We start from the raw sequence: 19,371 nt of genomic DNA, 5'->3' as shown, positions 1-19,371 counted from the left end.
CCTTGAGCGACAAAAGTGCGTCCAGACCTTCGAACCTTGAAACAGCCCTGCGGGTCGTTGTCAGCGCGGAAGTCACGTCGTGGCGGGGGAGTGTCATAGCCTTCCTCGCGCCAGATGAGCTCGTGGCGTCTCAACGCATGTTCGACTTAGCTGATACTCTTGAACTTCTGTCCCTGCAGCGCGGTCTTCAGCTGGGTATCCTTCAGCTTCTTGATGAAACGACGAAGGTGTCGCTCCCGATACTTGGTTGACTTCTAGAACTCAATCCCAGCCTTGACCGCAGCTGCGTTCCGCCGGTAGAAGAACTTGCGTGGAGTCTTGCCTGAACGCACTTTCATGGTGTAGTAGCGCTCAGAGTAGGAACCAGTCGTACGGCAGTACATGACCATGAACAACGAGACAGCTTCATCCAGTTGTGCCTGGTGGACTTAGGCAGCTGAGCGTACCAGTCCCTGAGCGACGAAGACATTCGTCCCCGAAGCTGGCGGATCTTCATCTTGTCCGGCCAGGAACCCTGAACAGCCATGTTGGTGAACCTCTCCCACCAACCAACGCGATCTTCCACGGACGCATACTCGCTGAACTTCTCAACCGCATTGTAGTTGATGTACGGTGGATACGTCCAAACGGTCGTGTCTTCCTTGGTCGTCTCAGGTCCAGGTCGAAGTCGTCGCTGGAACGGCTGCTGTAGTCACAGGAGCTTGAATCGTCACCGCTGGAGTCTGATGAGCTTGAGTCGGAGTCATCTGGGTCAGAAGACGGCGGGTCTGCGTCCTCCTTGCTACCCTTCCGGGAAGAGGATCTTCTGGACGCAGATTTCTTGGCCGCACTTTTCTTGGCCGCAGATGACGCTGAACCCTTGGCCGCAGATCCCGACTTGGATGCAGAGCTCTTCGACGTCGTCACAGTTTCCATCCCTTGGGAACTTGCAGCAGCTTCCTTCTTCGGCAGACTCGTACCCACGGTCGCACGTAGCTGGGCAGCACCGACTTCGGTCGTGTTCTTTGAGTGCACACAGCCGGTACCTGGTGCCACGCCATCATTGATTGCACCACTGGATACTTGATTCAAGGTTGTCGATTGAGGGACAGCCGACGTTTCAGTCTTGATTCCGGTTGCGGGATGAGGGGCCGTAGCTGCACGAACAGCTTGAACCTGGGAAAGGGTTGCACGCAGTTCGCGGATCTGGTCGGCCAGGAACTTCTGGCGGTTCAGCGCAGTGTCGCGTTCGAGCTCCCGTTCCGTTGGTTCTCGCTTCCGCTCGAAGGGTACGTTCCGAATCGTCTGCTGCACGGAGTCCAAGCGCTTCTTCATCTCACCGTCGACTTCTTCAGCGCGGCGAGCGCGCTCCGCTTCGGCGCTGGCGCTTTCAGCCTCAGCGCGTTGAAGCTTGGCCTCGGCTGCGTTCAGGCGTCCCTTCCAGCGGCGCTCAAGGTCCTCCCGGTCCGCTTCGTACTGCTGCTTCGCGAGCTTGGTCGCCACTTCAGCGACGTCTGAACGCGCGCGCAAGAGGTGGTCTTCGTGCACTGCCGCATAGTCCGCGGGTTCAACTGGGCCGGAGTAGGCTAGGACGTCAGGGTGCCATTCAGCTTCACGCAATCGGCGTTCAGCCTTCTCCAGGGTCCTGCGTTCAGCCTCTACACGAGCGGCTTCAGCTTAGGTGAAGGCGCGTTCAGCAAAAGCCTTCTCCGCTTGAGCCCGGGACACTTCCTCCTTCATCGCGCGGACTTCGAAGCTTGCGTTCTGCAGCTCACGCTGCATCTCCAGTTGCATGTCCAGCTGAGCTTGACTGAGCTGAGTCTGGAACGCTGCTTGCTGTTCCTGAAGTTGGCGCATGACGTTCAAGGCCACTTGTGCAGCTCCGGACGACGCCGACGAAGACCGAGAGCCTGAACGCAGAGATCGACTGGTCCGGCTGGACCGGGTTCTCACTGAACGATCATGACGCGATCTTCTGGACGAATGCTGGAGGCCTTCCGAGGTCAGCCCCGACTCGCTCGGCGCAAGTTCAAGTTTCTCCTGCTTGACCGCAGGTTTCGCCTTGGACGACCGACGCCTGGACGCAGTTCTGCTACTTCGCGTTTCAGCACTTGCGACCTCAGCCATGTCGACGTCGTCCTGGTCTGGCAGCGTACGGCGAGCAGGGATAACAGGCTTGGTCACGAACATGCCCATGTCGGGCGCTGCGGCCAAGGCTCCACCTGCCTGAACGCTCATGACCAGGCCTGGACGCATATGCGTTGAAGCACTGTGGCCCAGAGACATCAGCGAAGACGACGACGAGCTGTCCCGAGATGTCTGCGTGTGAAAGGAGGTCGCGTACGTCGAGTCGTTCGAAGTCCCCGACGGGCCGATCAAGCTTGGAACGGAGTCTGAGATGCCACTCGATGATGCGTTTAGGGTCGAACCTTGAACGCTCATGGCTCGGGCATCTGCGTTCAGGCTCACGTCGGTCGAGGGGACCAGCGAGTGAACAGACGGAGTCGACACACTCAACGGACGAGCTGGCCGATACTGCGGGCGCTTGGGATTGCGGTGACCCTCGCGGGCTGCGAAGAGCCAGGATCCCAGCCATCCGGCATTGAGAGACGAAGGCTTGGCCAAGCAGTTCGACTTCGTAGTCATCCATCAATAGATCACCATTCACAGCTTGAGCGTCTTGTGTCTTCTCTTCCTTGAACGCAGGTTTTGTATCCGAGGCTGGAACGACCTTGAACGACACTCCAGCCGTGAGCTGCTTCCACTCGATGAGCTCGATAGTCAGGAGTTGCTGAACCTCTTCCACGACTGAACGCATATATCCAGGGTTGATCTTGGACGCATGCGTCATGAACCAGTCTGGAACCGCGTTGACGAATTCAAAACCAGCTTCAAAGAGGAGAGTCTCCAACACTGCCGCACACTCACGCGAAGACATCATGCTCGGCGGGATGGCAACTGCGGTCAGGTCTTGAGCGATGCCCAACACTCTGCGTTCAGGACGCAGCTCAGCGATCCAAGCCGCATCTCGATTCTCCAGAGCCATTCGACGTCGCAAGTAGTCTGATGTAGCCATTGTGGCCTCCTGCCAGGCCGAGAAGTCTGGCCGCGGATTCGGCCAAGCATACTCCACTGAGGGCGGAACGACGCGTCCTGAACGCATCTGCTCCCAGCGATACACTTGGCGTGCCACAAAGTTCTTCGCCGCCGTCTCATCGAGCTGAGTCGTGTCAGCCGTTTCAGCACCCGCGCCCAAGCTTGGACGCACATCTGCGTTCAGACTTTGAGGTGCTGGAACCGGGTTTAAAGCATCGTCTCGCGGTAACACTTCGGGTTCAGGGGCTTGACTCTGCGACGATGACGGAGCTTGGTTCGACGAACTCTGCGGCGAGCGTGAAGACACATCCGCATCCTCAAGCGCTGAACTCTCTTCGGCATCCGACTCCTCGATCTCGATCACTTCAGTCTTAACGTTGACCGGCACATCCTTGGCAGTCTCCTCTTCTTGTTCCGGCTGCGGAGAGTCCGAAACTCGATCCGCCGCCGGGGGCTCAACCGCATTGGCGCCTCCCTCAGACGCCTGAGCACCACCCTCGCGGGTGTGCTAATCTGGGACTTCAGGAATCCGCGACCCAGAATTAACCTCCGTCGAACCTTGGAATTCATGGGAAACTTCTTCCTCCTGTGTTTGCGATCCAGCAGCAGGCTGATCTTGAACTGCAGACGCCTCGACGTCCCCACCTTGCACTGCCTCACTCTCGCGAGCAGCCTTCTTCGCCTTCCGAGCGTCGCGGACGACTGTTTCCAGGTCCTTGTGCTCCTCAGGCTCCATACCTTGAACACGACGCGACTGGCGTGACGCCTCACCGCGTCCTCCATCACCGCGTCCACTTCTTTGCCCCTCGTCCTTCAGGCATCTTGGCAGCTTGTAGTTGACGGGCACTCAACACTTCTTCAACACTTGATTCCGGTGAAATCCTCGACAATCGAATCCGGGCACGCGCACCAGCTGAGGCGAGACCGATGAAACCTTTATCGCCCTGGGGGGTTCGTATAGCGCAGCCCAATACTGTTCCCCAGGGGTAGACCCAGAGAATCGACTTGAGAGTCAACAGCAAGAAGATAGACCCAGAGATTCGCAGCCGCAAAGCTTTAAACACTGAGAATCACACTCCTTGGTTGGCGTGGGTACCTTGTGTAATCCCTGTCGGCTCGTTTGTCTTCGACGGAACGGCACTCCACCGGTTGTAAATGTAGCCTCGACGAAGTGCGGGAGCGCACGTCTACTTCAGAACGCTACTTCCACACCAAAAGGCAACCCAGAAAACCAGATCCCCTGAAACCCAGAATATCACGAATTCAGGGTCCAGGATTTCTGTCAACTCTGGGACTTGGAACTCAGAAGACACCTTACCCAAATGCCCTCCTAGCTCGATAAAACCAACCAATACAGAGTATACAAACACTACAACTAGTCGTCACTTATTCTTTTGGACCCTTGGACGGTGGGTCACTCACACACTAGGCTCACTCGAGTCTGAAATTCAGGGGCCTAGCTCCCCTGAGACTCACACAAACGCGCACCACCTCCAATAAAGGAGGAAAATACAATCACTATCAGTTACCTTCCCATCATACAAGCAGTCAATACAAAATCCTGGAGGCGACTACCTAGCACCCCAGAATACCCTCTGGAATAATATGAAATGGGCTACCACGAGCACAGCAAGTGGCCCAACTAGGATATGGAATAGATGGATCACTCCAGGAAGCTCAAGGCCGTCGCTGGTCCCCACCTAACTGGACTTGAGTTGATGGAGTCCACACAGACGGCTGTCCTTCGCCATTGATGTGCCCTTAGAGTCCCGCGGTCGTAATCTCGGGTCCTCCGGATTTCCGTCGGCAGGCTTGGCCGAAGTCACTTGCGCAGTACAGGGAAAATTGAACTCTGTTTGGTTTTTATCAGCTACTTCTCTCTCTCTCTCTCTCTCTCTCTCTCTCTCTCTCTCTCTCTCTCTCTCTCTCTCTCTCTCTCTCTCTCTCTCTCTCTCTCTCTCTCTCTCTCTCTCTCTCTTCTTCGTGCAAATATCTTCTGTTCACCATGCTTGGGGTCAAATGTCTTGTCTTGAGTATACCTTGGGCTCAGCGGTCCAAACTTGCGATCGGCTTGCGAATCTATTGTCGCACGGCGTCGAAAGTGCCAATTGTGGGTCCTTAGACTTGGTTCAGTATGGTGCAGGACTCCCTCTCGACTCCTCGAAAGTATCTAGTCCGCGCATCTGCAACGGTTCTTCAAGGTCATGCATCACTTTGATTGCAGACTGGCTTCGAACTGACTCGAGTCCCTGAAAATCAGGTGACACTCAGGGTCATCTTCTGAAATCCTGGGAATTCTGAGGAATCTTGGGGAACTGTGGGGATTCTTGGGTGTTGGCTCGGGAAACACTTAAGTTCAGTATAGAGAGTCTGGATTTATGGTCCAAACCCAGAGAATCATCTTTGGAACTCTGGGTCACCTGCGCCCAGGGAGGTGAACTCTGGGTCATCGTGCGGCACTCTGGGTCTCCAAGTAGCACTCTGGGTAACAAGTCTGCTGCATTGCAGGCTCGCGTGTATCTCCACAAAGCCACACTTTTAGTGGGTTTAGCTGTCTCCTGCGCATGATCATGGTAGTAGTGGGTTGATTCTCAGGGTAATTTGATCCTCTGGGGCACTCTGAGCCACAGCAAGATGAGGTGTACTCTGGGATATATTCTCCAGAGACACTTTCCGCCAGACTTTAGGCACTCATCGTAAGGGAAAGTCCGCGGCTGGACTGAGTGTTCTCTGAAATCCTCGGCGTGCACTCCCAGGATTCACACTTCCGACCAGTTGGGCCCATCTGCGGTCAGGCGCTGGATTCATCCCGAGAAATCACTTCTCTCCCACAGTCGCCATCCATGTCACACGGGTACAGCCGCGCCGTATCCAAGTCATCCACCAATCAGCATCCGATACAAACTCCAAGTCACAGAGGTGACGGCACATCGTCGCCAATTTTCTTGGGACCGCCTCGTGTCAACCGCCCCTCCTGGTCCGGGTCCATCAAAGAGGAAATCGCTCCGAACTGGTGAACCATGGCCAAGACACAAAAACACACAGGTCCATCCACCGTCGACTTCGATACGGCCGTTGCACTCTGTCGACTCCCAGGGTTTCACTCACTTTGGCGGCACCCTGTCTCCCCAACGGTTGGTCAGGACCTATCTTCAAGGTTCTCCTCTCAAACGCAAAATCTCCAACGGGCAATGCGCGGTCACATCGCCATTTCACAGATCGTCAACATGGCGGAGAGCGCGCCTTCTGACGGCAAGCAAGCGACGGCGCCAGCTCAAGGCACGGCGCCCCCCGGCAGCGCGCCACCTCCGACGCAGCAGCGCACCGGCGACGCCCCTGCGAGCACCGTACCAGCAGGCGGCGGCAGCGACCAGACGGGTAACTCAGCGTCCGGCGACACTTCGACGGGCAGCACCAAGACGGGCGCGACCAAGCGCGTCTCCTTCTCCAGCGCCACCGGCAAGACCTCCGACGCGGACATGCGCGAGGCCGATGGCAACGCCTCGGCTGACGCTGCAACCCAGGAAACTGGTGACGCGAACTCAGAGTCCAAGGCTCCAGACGCAGTCGGCGCGGCTTCGAACGTGAACATGGAGGGCGCCCCTGAATTCAAGACGCCACGCCACGCGACGGTGGAGGACGCCAGGGGGCTCATCGTCGCAGGCATGCTTCGGCAGGAGGAGGTCGATCCCCCTGACTTCCTGGGCCCTGAACGCCCCCCCCCCCCCGCACTTGAAACTGCCGGCTCCGCCGAATCTCAAGACCAACTCGTATCTCGTGGGGGTCCCAGGGATCATGAACGACATTCGCGCGGGTGCATTCGCCATGGAGGGCTACGGCAGCGCGTCTACGCTGATCGGCTTCGAGGAGTCAGAGAAGACGCAACTCAAGGCGCGCCTTGCCGACTCTGAGGCACAAGTGCGAATCCTGAAATCGAGTCTTGAGTCTGCCACCGTGGATCCCTGGAAGTTCTCCGACTTCCTGCAAGAGCACACAGACTTCACGGGTAATTGGGAGCGCCTCCACGACCTCTTCAAGCTCTGCATCAAGGACTCGAAGCCTCCTGAATCTTGGGACACTGTCGGCAACGTCACGGCCATGGACAAGCGCAAGGCTGCGGTGGCCCCGTACCCAGAGAAAAGCACACGTATGCCTCCGTCTTCGGGGTCTGGATCGTCCGGTCGTCCTGAAATTCTGGATCTCGCGGGTCCTGGCAGCAAGCCTCGCAGCGGTTCGAAGACCGGGGGCAAAACTCAGGATTCCAAGAAATCTCAGGGTTCCAAGAAAGAACAAGGCTCCAGAAAATCACGAGATTCCAAGGCGTCGGGCGAGTCGCCACAGCAGTCAGCGTACCCTAAGCCTCACAAAGTTCTGCGTCGCCCCAAGGATCACCAACCAGGCCGCGACTCTGTGCGTCGCGCCGGTGAGAAGACGGTGGTTTTCAAGGAAGCTGCCCATTCGATGCCCCCCTGGGGGCGTTGTCTGGAAAGAGGTTCGTCCGGACGTGCGCCAGGCTATCCTCGCGCGGCTCAGATACGATTCTGCCATGGAGTGGATTGGCAGCGACCGCGCAGCTCACGGGCACTTCTGACAGCCGCAGCTGATCAAGATGCTCGTGGGCATGATGTACTGGCGTCGCCTTGACAAGACCCCCTGGAGTAAGTACGTCCCTGAGGCTTATTACGAAATGGCGGATGAACGTCTGGACAGGTGCCTTCGACGCGGTGATGTGCCACCACCATGGGGGAAACTCGATGACCACATGGTGTACCCTGATGAGGACGCCGATTCCACGGTGGACGACATCGAGAACGACCCGGACTACCAGCCTCCCGCCCACGAACCTGAGGAGAGCGCTTCTAGTAGTAGCTCTGAAGAGGAGAAGGAGGAGGAGGTCGCCCCTGAAACTCTGGAGGACATCGAGGACGCAGAGGACGACGACGACGCAGAGGACGACAATGGGGTAGAAGAACCCCTAGAAGTTAAGCCTCCTGCTAAGCGCCCCCGTTCTGAGTCAAGCAAGAAACCTCAGGGTTCCAACTCGAAGTCGAAGAAGAAACGTCGCACGGGAAACAAGACAGACACTTCTGCCACTCAGGGTTCTAGTGGTACTCAGGGGTCCAAGGCTACATCACGCTCCAAGCATCCGTCGGCGCTCGCGCGGAAATCACACTCGGAGCTCACTTCAAGTGAGTTGATGACGGCCGAAGACCCTGAGGACAACGAGACCTCCTGGCGCATCTATGGGGTTCTTGTGCAATATCCAAGTTCGACCAAGAGTGCGTCTTGCCCGACTCCCGGGTTCCCAGAGTACGAGATCCACAAGTATTCGTACGACGTTGCTCACGAGCGCTGGGACCGTGAGGCATACCATGAAGTCCTGGATTCTGAACCCTGGGAGACTATGCTTCAGGGTCGCTTCCGAGTGTTCTACTTCCATGAGCGAGAACTACTCTCCGCGAAAGCGCTCAAGCTGATGGAGGACGTCGTGGACGCCATGCACAAGCACGCACAGGCAATCTGGGAGCGCGGGCACTGGGTGCCTATTCCGACTGAAGAACAAGCAGACGCCACCATGGAATCTTAGCGTAAGTCGCGTCGAAACGCGCTACGCAGAGCGTACAAGACGCTCGTTGAGCGCTCACGCAACACTCCTGGGTTCATCCCATCGTTGTGGCACGAACCGGGTCTCTGGAAGTTCCCGGACAAGTGCTGCTACTGGATTTCGGCGGATGGCCCTGGGATCCTCGGGGGAGCTAAGTGCAAGGACTTAGACGTCCAGCTAGCGACGTTGGACATTCGTGAGCCTGCTCGAGTCCAATGGAACACGGCGGATGACGACGATGAGTGGCTCCAATACGTGCCGAACAACATCAAGCGCCACATCTAGCCCCTGGCCATCCGCAAGCTCAACCCGCTGTCTCTCAAGCACTCGTGAGAGTCAAGGTCACCTCCAAATCCTGAGAACCACCCGTATTTCACATGTCGTAGCGTAACTCTCCATAATACCCAGGATTTCATCTCGATTTCAATGTCTTCCCCAGAAATTCATCATTTTCTGACTTGTTCTCTGGGTCACCCAACTTCGTTTACTGTCTCCCTGTCCTTGTAAAGCTCGCCGCCTTTAGCTTCTTTCTCACCACTTCACACGATGCCGAAGCCTCAGCAATATCACCTTCTCCATAATCAAATCAAATCACATTCACGTTCTCCGTCTCCAACATTCACACATTCCGTCGATCTACCCAGAGTTTCACAGTGTTTCCCCTGAATATCACATGTAACTCTGGGTCATTGTCACCCCAGAGTCCTCGCCTCCTGAGTGATCATCTCCAGCCTGCATGGCCTGGAAACGGGCCCGCGCTCTTGCGCCTTGATTGAATTCGTAGAGCAGGGCACCACAGGTGAGCTTCGACACAGGCAGCCACTTGGTCGCATCATACCCCTTCCACTTCACAAGGTACTCACGAATTCGTTTCGCTGTCCGAGTCCGTTTAGTCCATCGCAACTCCAGGATTCGCTCAACTTCGTACGCATCGTTCGCAGCGTCGGGCTCCCAACTGTCTTCAGGAAACAGCGCCGCATCAAAGCCATCATCCTCGTCCGCGTCGATCTCCACAGTGGGCCGCTTCGGAAATAGTGCTCTGGGTTTCAGACGGCTCACATGTACCCAGGGATTCACGCGATATCCTGAGTTCTCAACCCTGAGTTTCACGCGGAAGGTGTCATGGATCTTTTGAATTCTGAAAGGACCGTGCCACATGTGAGCCACTTTGCGGCTCAGCCCGGGCTGCACCTTGGGTATGTACAGCCACACAGCATCGCCAGCTGCGAATCCCGACTTCAGACGTTCAGACAGCTCTCTCCACTTCCTGGTTTGTTCGGCAGCGCCCGCTTGGCCTTCTTCTGGAGATCCTCAGCGCAAGCTTGTGCATAACTGTAGTTACGCTGTAGCTTCCTGCGCCACTCGTACGCGGTACGCTCCTGGGTGCTTGAAGGTCTGGGTCCCAACATTGCAGTCACAGTGCCGTGTGCGTCCCAGCCGTGTACCAAGAAAAACGGAGTGTCCAGGCGAGTAGCATCGAACGATGTATTCAGGGCAATCATCAAGCGCTCAGCATGGTCGTCCCAGTCACTCGGGTCCGCTTCCGCAATGTACGCTCGAATGCTGCGCACGACGGTCTGCACCGACCGCTCTTGTTGCCCGTTCGCCTGGGAGCGATACGCCAAAGTGGCCCGCTGCTTGCTACCCAGGAGTTCACGGAAGCGTGCGAACACTTCGCTCATGAACCTAGGGTCTTGGTCGTGCGCAGCATCGAACTCGCGCCAAATCTCCTGAAAACCTGCTCTTCGTACACGTCGACGACGTCTTGAGCCGTAGTGGAACTCATGGGTTTACACATGATGAATCCTGAGCACGCATCCTGAAAGAGCAACAGGAACGTGTTCCCACGGCCCGACTTTGGCAAGTGTGTCACGAAGTCCATGGATACAACTTCGAAAGGACGCCTCGGTTCGATATTCCCAGGGAAGGCCCTGGATTCTGAGGACGCCCCTTGCCGCTGGCGCAATCCACACACTCTTTGACGAAAACTTCCACGTCAGCGTACATGCCGTGCCAGTAGAACTCAGAGCGCAGCTTCTCGTACGTCCTCGTGATCCCCTGGTGCCCACCCTGAAAATCTTCGTGAGCGTAATGCAGGATATCCGGCTGCATAGCCTTCGGCACCACGAGTCTGAGTTCGTCAAGCATGTCTCGGGGTCGATCTCTGGTAGACCGACTCAAGCGGTACAGGACTTCTCTGGAATCCAACACGAAATCATCAGCGACCTTCGCGAGTTTCCTGGCTTGAGCATGCGACAGCTTCGTCGTGTCGCCCTTCAGGAAATCCTTGAGTTGCAGCAGGTGATCATCTTTGTCCTGGTGCACGTTGATGCGTCGCCAGCGTTCAGCCTGGTATTCCAGATGTCCCATGGATTCGCTTTGGGCTTCAATCTCCTGAGTTCGCGCTCGAGTCATTACTGCTAACACTCTGGCCGCCACAGGCAACGGAGCGCACTTAGGTCCAGGGATACCAATAGTTTCGACACCCTGAGAATCCCTCCCCTGAATTCCAACGTTCAATAACACCTTCGGCTTTACCAACTTCTCGTGAATCCTGGACACTATCTGCAGATGTGTTCGTTCCACCTTCCAGGATTCGCCAAGCGCGAGGGTCTGAGACGTCAGGTAGTCTGCTGCCTGGTTGAACTCTCGCATGACATGCACCAGCCGCACAGACTTGAACTTCGTTTTCAGCACTTCATACTCGGCCAGCTTCCTCTGGAGATTTGGCTGATTGCAGTTGATGAGACCCTGGGCTTGCTGGATGGCAATCCTGGAGTCCCCAACCACAACGATGTCCTGAATTCCACGCTCAATCGCCAGAGTGAGGCCCTTCAGAAGTCCATGATACTCAGCGTCATTCACAGTCACGTCCTCCAGGATGAACCCCTGGGCATCCAGGATTTCCCAACCAGGGACATGCCACAGAATGCAGCCACAGCTCCCTTGTCGCGTGGAAGTCTTAGCGGCGCCATCGAAACTCAGAATACACCCCTCGTAGTCCGCTTCCAGCATTTCCATACTGATAGGCACTGGAGGTTTAACGCGCGCCTTGGCTGGGATCAGGTTTTCAGCGATCTCATCCAAGTGTTCTCTGGGGGAAATACCCGCACCCAGAATTGCAGCCAAGCCGTCTTCATCCCGTTGAACTCTGCGTATCTCCAGGTTCCAGTGGGACAACTTCAGACCCCACTTCACCGTTCGACCGCCTGCCGACTGCGAGGTCAGCAACCACTTCAACACAGAATATCGCGTGTAGACGACGATCTTAGGGCTGCCTTCAACCAAAGTGCGAAACACCTCCAGGACTCTCAGGATAGCAATCACCTATTTTTCCGCAATATGATACCGCAGCTCAGCGTCATTCAGGACGCGACCTGTGAATCGAACCGGGTGCACAATCCCGTCGTACTCCTGGCCCAACACACCCACGGGTTCGCGTGGGGAATAATCACGAAGGGCCTTGAACGATCTGGATGTCTGAGCAACGGAGTCGAAACAATCTTGCGCTTCAGGATTTCAAAGGCTTCCTGGGCTCTCGACAGGTATCTCCTGAATTTCACTTGTTCCCCAGTCAGTTCGTACAGGACGGCCGCGATCACGGGTAGGTCTTCAATGAACTTGTTGTAGTAATTTAGACTCCCCATTAAACTCTGGACACCTTTCAGTGTCGTCGGGAACGGCAAGTCTTGGACCCCCTTCGCGATTTTAGGGGTCGCTCGGATACCCTCAGCACTAATCTCGTGAGAGAGATACGGAATAGACAACTTCTCGAATTCGCTCGTGGGAAGACTCGCAGAGATATTCCAGTAACGTAGTCGGAAGAGCAGCGCGTTCAGATCCTAGCACAGCCGCTCCCAAGTAGGCGCACCGTGGGCGATATCGTCGATATACGAGCTTCAACCCAGGACAGGGCCCGTCTGAGAGGGAGCCAGGATGTTACGCTGAAAAACAGTCATCTCATCCGTCAACACTGAAAGCCGCAGGGCATTTTCACCTGAAACTCTGGGTTCCCTAGAGTTCAACCCCAAAAAGTCCAAGACATCCTGGTAAACCTCAGCTTCTTCCTCAGGGGAAAGCCGCAGAAATCCCCACAGACAGTTATTGAGAACTGCCTGGTAGATCAGCGGGGCATCCTTGAGGCCAAACGACATCCTGACCCACTGGTAGTGCCCATAGAGACATACGAACGCAGATATCAACTTGGCTCTCTCGGTCATCTTGATAGCCCAGAAACCACTCGCCATGTCCAAGGTCATAAACCACATCGCTGACTCAAAGCCAATCAAAAGATCATCAATAAGCGGTAGCGGGTAGTGCGAGAGCTTGATGAAGCCATTCACCACGCGGTAGTCGATGCACATCCGGATGTCAACGCCATTCTTCTTGAGGACGATCACGATCGGAGATGCCCAGGGGGACGTAGAAGTCTCGATCAGCCCGTTCTCCAGAAGCTTCTTCAGAAGTTCATACACCTTGGTTCACAGGTGTGGTGCAATGGACCTTGGACGCTGGGCAACAGGTTTAGTGTCGCCTACATCCAGGTCACAAACCACTCCACGGGAAGGTGGGGGAGCTGCATTGTCGTCTCCCAAGAAGATCTTCCGATGATATTCCAGAATTTGCCTCACTTGGTCTTCCATCTCGGGCGTCGTTTTCCCAGGGACTCCAACATCTGCCTCCTCGATCTTGCACTCAGGGGTCAAGTCACGCATCTCAGGAAGCATAACCAACTGGTCGCGCAACTGAGAGAGTAACTCACTTCCTTCGCGTATGTAGACCGCAGGCTCGTAGTCGAGGTCCTCTGTCGAGAGCCGCATGCAGCACTCATATTCCTGCTTCAGCTTCTTCAACGGGGTTCCCGGCATCCCTGAGATCGGGATATCCCAGTAATCTTCAACAGCACCCTGAGAATCGTCATCATCCACATCGAATCCCAGAGAATCACCTTCCTCGCACCACTGACCCTGGGAATCACTGCCAACTTCAACCTGTAAACTCAGGTGTTCAGCAGCCGTATCACCTTCAGGACTCGTGTACTCTGGGGTTCCGACAGTCTGCGAGGCAACATCGGTCCCCGCATCCTTCAGAACGCCATCCAAGTCACTCGTATCAACAGCAACGTCTCGGAATTCAGGAGGGTCTTCAGGGGGCACCTCTTCAGTCTGAGTTGCAGCGTCTTCAGCGAAGCGCACGCGACGAGTCTTCGGTTTCCTGAGAATCGAGGCAAGCCGTGCCATGTCGGGGCCTTTTGCAGGTCGCGGCAGAATCTTCGTAGGCCACTGATACTCTGGGGTCTCGACACAGGATGGCTCGAGCGCAGCCAGGCGTTCCGCACAAAGTCTGCCCTCACGCGACTGAACACTCTCCAGAATAAGAGTCTGCCACTTCCGGTACGCAAAAGAACCAGGCCGCACAAAGCGTCCGGCACGTGGGAAGAAGCCATACTCCACGATTCAGGCGACTGGCCTTCTGTTGTGAATCCAGACGTCCTTGTCCGAGATGTTGACCACCTTCACAGCGACCGGCCAGGATCTCGCAGCGTAAATCAGGTGCGCTACCCAGCGGTCACCTCGTCCTGCCCACACACCATCACGCTGTGGGTTCGTCGGTCCATACGAAATCTTCACCACCTTGGATTCCCCAGGGGCCAGGTACCAACTACCTGTGGTTTCCACGGGCATGTCGACACCCAGGCGATCTTCTGGGGTCCATCCCCACATCATGATCGCCTCTTCATCCGGAAGTGTCACGAGACCTTCGCGAACACTGATCCTCACTCCAGCTGCAAACATGAAACTCATACCCAGAAGTACTTCGATCCCTTCGCCGATGTTAGCAATCCAGACATCCAGGAGATATATCACCCTCGAACCGAGAGTAATCTTCACCTGAGCACTGGTACCGATGTACGTCGGAACGCCTCCCATGCCAGACACCTTGGTTTGCTTGTGCGACTTGAGTGTGAGTCCGAGCTTACGCGCTTAGTCGAAGCTCACAATATTCATAGTCGCACCGGTATCCAGGAGAACTCTCGTCCGGCAGTCGTTCACAGCACCATGCACCATCGCCACATCAAGTTTCTTTGGGTCAGGATCATTGTTTTCCCACCATCCGTAGCGCTCTCCAGGGTTCAGCTTGTACTCCACAATTTCTTCAGAGTTCATCGACCCAGAGTTCGCTTGTTCAGGATTCTGATTTTCAGGGGAAGTCATGAAATTCTGAGTCAAAGTAGTCATGCATTGTTGGTTATCTTGGGTTCTTGTTCTCAGCTCCGGGCCTACATACACTAGAACACATAACTCTGGGGCCTTCTTCAGCCCGGCGCGTACTGGGTCCCCACCCAGCGGGCTTATTGGTTTGACGGCCTCCCAGAGTTTGCTTCGCCATCCAGGAGTTTATCCAGGATTTGGCTCGGCATGTCCTTCAGTGCACCTTGGGGGGGGAGTTTCTTCACAGCTTCCAGTGTCTTCCAGTCTTCATACGGTTTTCCGAGATGCAGGTTGCCACAGTTCTCGCACGGTTGCGCGCGACACAAGTGAGTCGGATGACCCACTTCCAGGCAGCGATCACACTTCACGTCTTTCCAGCAGTTTTCCTCTGGGTGCCCCCACTTGCAGCACTTCTCGCAGAACTTGTCCCAATTCGGGTTTTCGCGGCAAGGGGAACGGAATCCAGAGTTCGCGTTCGGTCCTGGTTGGGCGTTCGGTGGACACCATCCCATGTTATCCATCACGCGATAGACCTCGTTCGTCAGCGTCTGAGTCCACTCGGCACCCTTCATACTCGCCAGGCTCCCAGCGCTAGACGTAGAAGCTTCTTCTCCAGAGATCTCACGAGTTGAGCCTGAATTCGCACTCACACTTCGGGCTGAAACTCTGGGTTCGTCCGTGATCTCCTGGAAACGCGCGTGAATCTCAGGGTCTTCATCCGACACAGAGTCAGAGACATCGCCCCTAGTCACATACGCACGTCCTGCACGCTTCGGCTTAAAATTTTTGTGAGGAATGTTGTCGGCACGAAAGTCACGAACTCTGGGTGGCGGAGCATCATGGTCGCTGCGACTCCAGACCTCTTCGTCCTGTTCCAGAGCGTACTCTAGATCAGCGATACTCCTGAATCTCTGGCCCTGCAACGACGTCTTGAGGCGCGTGTCCCTGAGTTTCGTGATGAACCTCCGGATATGCTTCTCCAGACGCTTTGAAGACTTGCGAAAGTCAATGTCAGCCGTCCCAGCGGCGGAATTCAGACGATAGAAGAAATCCAGGGCGCTCTCTGAGTGCTTCATCTCCATCGCGAAGTAGCGTTTAGAGTACGACGAGCGCGCTTTGCAGTAATTCTTCCTGAATGCAGACGCCAACTCCTTCCAGTCACGCTGAGTGTGTTTGGGCAACTGGTTGAACCAGTCACGCGCAGCTTCCGAGAGTGTCAACTTGAGTTCCTGAATTCACATCTTCGTAGACCAACTCCCTGGGCCGCCATGTTCGCAAAACGCTCCCACCAATGCACGCGTTCCCTGAGTGACGCCTTAGTATCGAACTCACCCAGAGTATTCGAGTTGATGTACGGTCTGAACGTCAGGAGCGTAGTGCCAGCTTGATCCGTAGAGGCCGTCGTCAGGTTAACCCCAGGGTTCCCGTCCGAACTGTCATCCGAACTCTCAGAGGACGAGTCATCATCGCTGGAATCGGACCTTGGGTCGGAGTCCGAGCGTGGATTGACATCCTGACGCTTCTTCTTCTGCTGCTGGTGTTTCTTGGGTGCAGAGCGCTTGGAGTCTGTTTTAGAGTCCTGCGAGGCCTTAGAGGTCGCTGTTCTCCTGGGATCCGACGTCTTCCCCAGAGACACAGGCTCGAGCTTGACATCCTGCATCACCTTGGTCTCCGTAGCGCCATGGCCCCGCTTGACGCGCGCGATTCTGCCGGGAGTGTCGTCGGAAGTCTGCGCGAGGGTCGCTCTTAGCTGGGAGGCGGCGACTTCGGAAGTGTTCTTCGGATCAGCTGTCTCCCGTCTCTGGCCTGTGACACTTGCGTTTCCGTGGATTACGCCACTGGATTCTTGGGGTCGGGTTGCAACTTCAGGGTTCTGAGCCACTGACGACCCCACATTTGTTGCCAAATCAGGGGCGACGGTTGCGCGACGCGCTTGAACTTGGGCCAATGTTGCACGAAGGTCGCGCACTTGGCCGGCGTGGAAGCGCTGGATATTCTCGGAAGACTCCCGCTCTCGCTCGCTCTCCGCTTCGAGCTCTTGGACCTTCTGCTCCATAGATGACATTTGTTCCTTCCAACCGGCGTAGGTCTCGGAAACCCAGCGCGCGCTCCGGGTCGGCTTCGGCTTCGCGCTGTTGCCAGCGCTCGGCGTAGGGGTGTCGAGGCGCTCACGCTCGAGACGTACAGCTTCCGTGATACTCTGGGTCATCCCCTGAGTTTCAGTGGAACTCTGGTTCTGGCGAGCTTCCACGTCCTGCGCACGCCGTTCCGCTTCTCCTCGGGCGATCTCAGCGTGGACCAAGCGATCCGTAAGTTCCTGGATCTGGCGACGCGCGTCCAGGTCACGTTGTTCCCTGAGGCGCTCGCGCTCCAAGGCATCCAGGCGTTCTCTGGCGAGAAACTCGCGTTGCTCCTGTTCCATGCGGGCCTGCCACTCCTGCTGTTGTAGCAAGACGTTCAGCTCGATTTGGGTGGGCCCAGACCTCGCGGACACGGACGATACCGACCCAAGATTCCTGGATCCACTCGAGCGGCTCGACGCAGCTGATTTTCTGGATTTCGTCGAGCGTCGAGAGCGCACCTCGCTCTTAGAGCTCTGGTGTTGACTCCGCTCATCGGCGCTGACATCCCTCGGACCACCAAATCCAGAAATCGGGGCAGAAACCCTGAGTTTCGGCTCGGCCATCGTGGCTGAAATCCTGGGGAGACCGGCCTTCCTGGGTGCGATCACCGACGATGCCATCTTAACGTCATCTTGGTCGACTGACATAAGACGCGACGGGATGACTGTCCGGGTGACCTGAAATCCAAGATCACCGGCAGCTGCGAAGCCACCGGCACTCTGGGCCACAAGCGCTAGAGCTCCAACTCGTTGTCCAAGCGACATCATCGACGAAGACGAAGAACTGTCGTAGGACGTTTGAGCGCCCGAGGCAATACTCTCATCTGAAGCACGCGAAGTGCCGATGACGCTTGGCACCGCACCTGGGGCGGCATCCTTGGCTTCCGCCTCCAGAGAGTCATGTCCATTGGACATGGAATTCTGGAGCGAAGCACTAGCCGAGGACTTGTACGCTGGAAGAGATGACAACGACGGTGTAGACAGCGCGGATGGCGTCGACGGGACTTGCGGACGAGGCGGTCCATGCTGTGTACGCTTGGATCGCGGCTCACCATCACTTGACCCTCGCGGGCTCCGTGAAATCCTGAGTCCAGTGACCCTGAATCTCAGGACAAACTGTCGGCCCAGTAGATCCGCATCGTAGTCCGTCATCAATAGATCACCGTCTCCATCTTCATTGTGGTAATCCAGTCTCGGCGCTTGATCTTGAACGCTTGGTGCATGTTGGTCTTCAGAGTTTACCTTGAAAGGCACACCAGCTATCACCAGTCTCCACTCGACCAGCTCCACCGCGATGAAATTCTGGGTTTCCTCCATGACCGAGCGCATCAGGCTTTCTGGAATCCTGGAGGCACGCGTTGTAGACCAGCCAAGAATCAAGTTGACAAACTCGAAACCAGCTTCGAAGAACAGAGTCTGCAGAATGGCGACGCACTCACGTGCGGTCATGATATTCTGGGGAATCGTAGTCGCCATGAGATCCTGGGCAGTTCCGACGCCCCACCGGGCGAGGTGAAACTCAGAGATCCAGGCTTCATCTTGGTTCGCCAGAGACAAACGCCACTTGAAGTAATCCCCTGTTGCGTATGCGGCCGCGAAGTACGAGTTAGCGTCCGGTTTCGGAGTCGGCCACTCATAGACGACACTCGGGGGCGTCACCTTCCCAGGATTCACCTCTTCCCAGAGTCGAACTTCACGTTGGACGTACAGCACCATGTTCTCAGTGTCCAACACCGGTGCTCCCGATTCCGGAGCAGGCGCAGCAGCTTCCCGGATGTCGCTTGCAGGCGTCTTCCTGGGTGCCGCTTGCGAACTTAGCGCTGAAACTCTGGGTTCAGGTGGTGCAAACCCAGAATTCACCTTGGAACTCTGAGTCTTCGCCTCCTCCTTCGCTCGCACGGACTCCGCCTTCACTTCCCCAACAGACTCGTCCGAAGATAAGACCAAGTCAATCACCTCCGGGGGCTCAACCGCATTGGCGCCTCCCTCAGACGCCTGAGCACCACCCTCGCGGGTGTGCTCCTCTGGGACTTCAGGAATCCGCGACCCAGAATTAACCTCCGTCGAACCTTGGAATTCATGGGAAACTTCTTCCTCCTGTGTTTGCGATCCAGCAGCAGGCTGATCTTGAACTGCAGACGCCTCGACGTCCCCACCTTGCACTGCCTCACTCTCGCGAGCAGCCTTCTTCGCCTTCCGAGCGTCGCGGACGACTGTTTCCAGGTCCTTGTGCTCCTCAGGCTCCATACCTTGAACACGACGCGACTGGCGTGACGCCTCACCGCGTCCTCCATCACCGCGTCCACTTCTTTGCCCCTCGTCCTTCAGGCATCTTGGCAGCTTGTAGTTGACGGGCA

General features: G+C 56.3%; 1 protein-coding gene across 1 annotated transcript; it reads right to left on the bottom strand.

Moving 5' to 3' along the window:
- Positions 1 to 254: 254 nt before the first annotated feature.
- Positions 255 to 19,261, bottom strand: PHYSODRAFT_253675 (hypothetical protein; the record flags this gene model as incomplete). The annotated part of the gene is made up of 5 exons (XM_009538789.1): positions 255 to 419; positions 550 to 1,565; positions 1,755 to 2,549; positions 2,641 to 3,583; positions 19,073 to 19,261. The coding sequence occupies 5 exons, from the start codon at positions 19,259 to 19,261 to the stop codon at positions 255 to 257; spliced, it is 3,108 nt and encodes a 1,035-aa protein (XP_009537084.1).
- Between the last annotated feature and the right edge of the window lie 110 nt (positions 19,262 to 19,371).

This window comes from Phytophthora sojae (assembly GCF_000149755.1).
Source record: "Phytophthora sojae unplaced genomic scaffold PHYSOscaffold_12, whole genome shotgun sequence".
NCBI classification, from domain to species: domain Eukaryota; phylum Oomycota; class Peronosporomycetes; order Peronosporales; family Peronosporaceae; genus Phytophthora; species Phytophthora sojae.
Note: the sequence above shows the minus strand (reverse complement) of the source record. Positions and strands in the feature narration are given on the sequence as shown.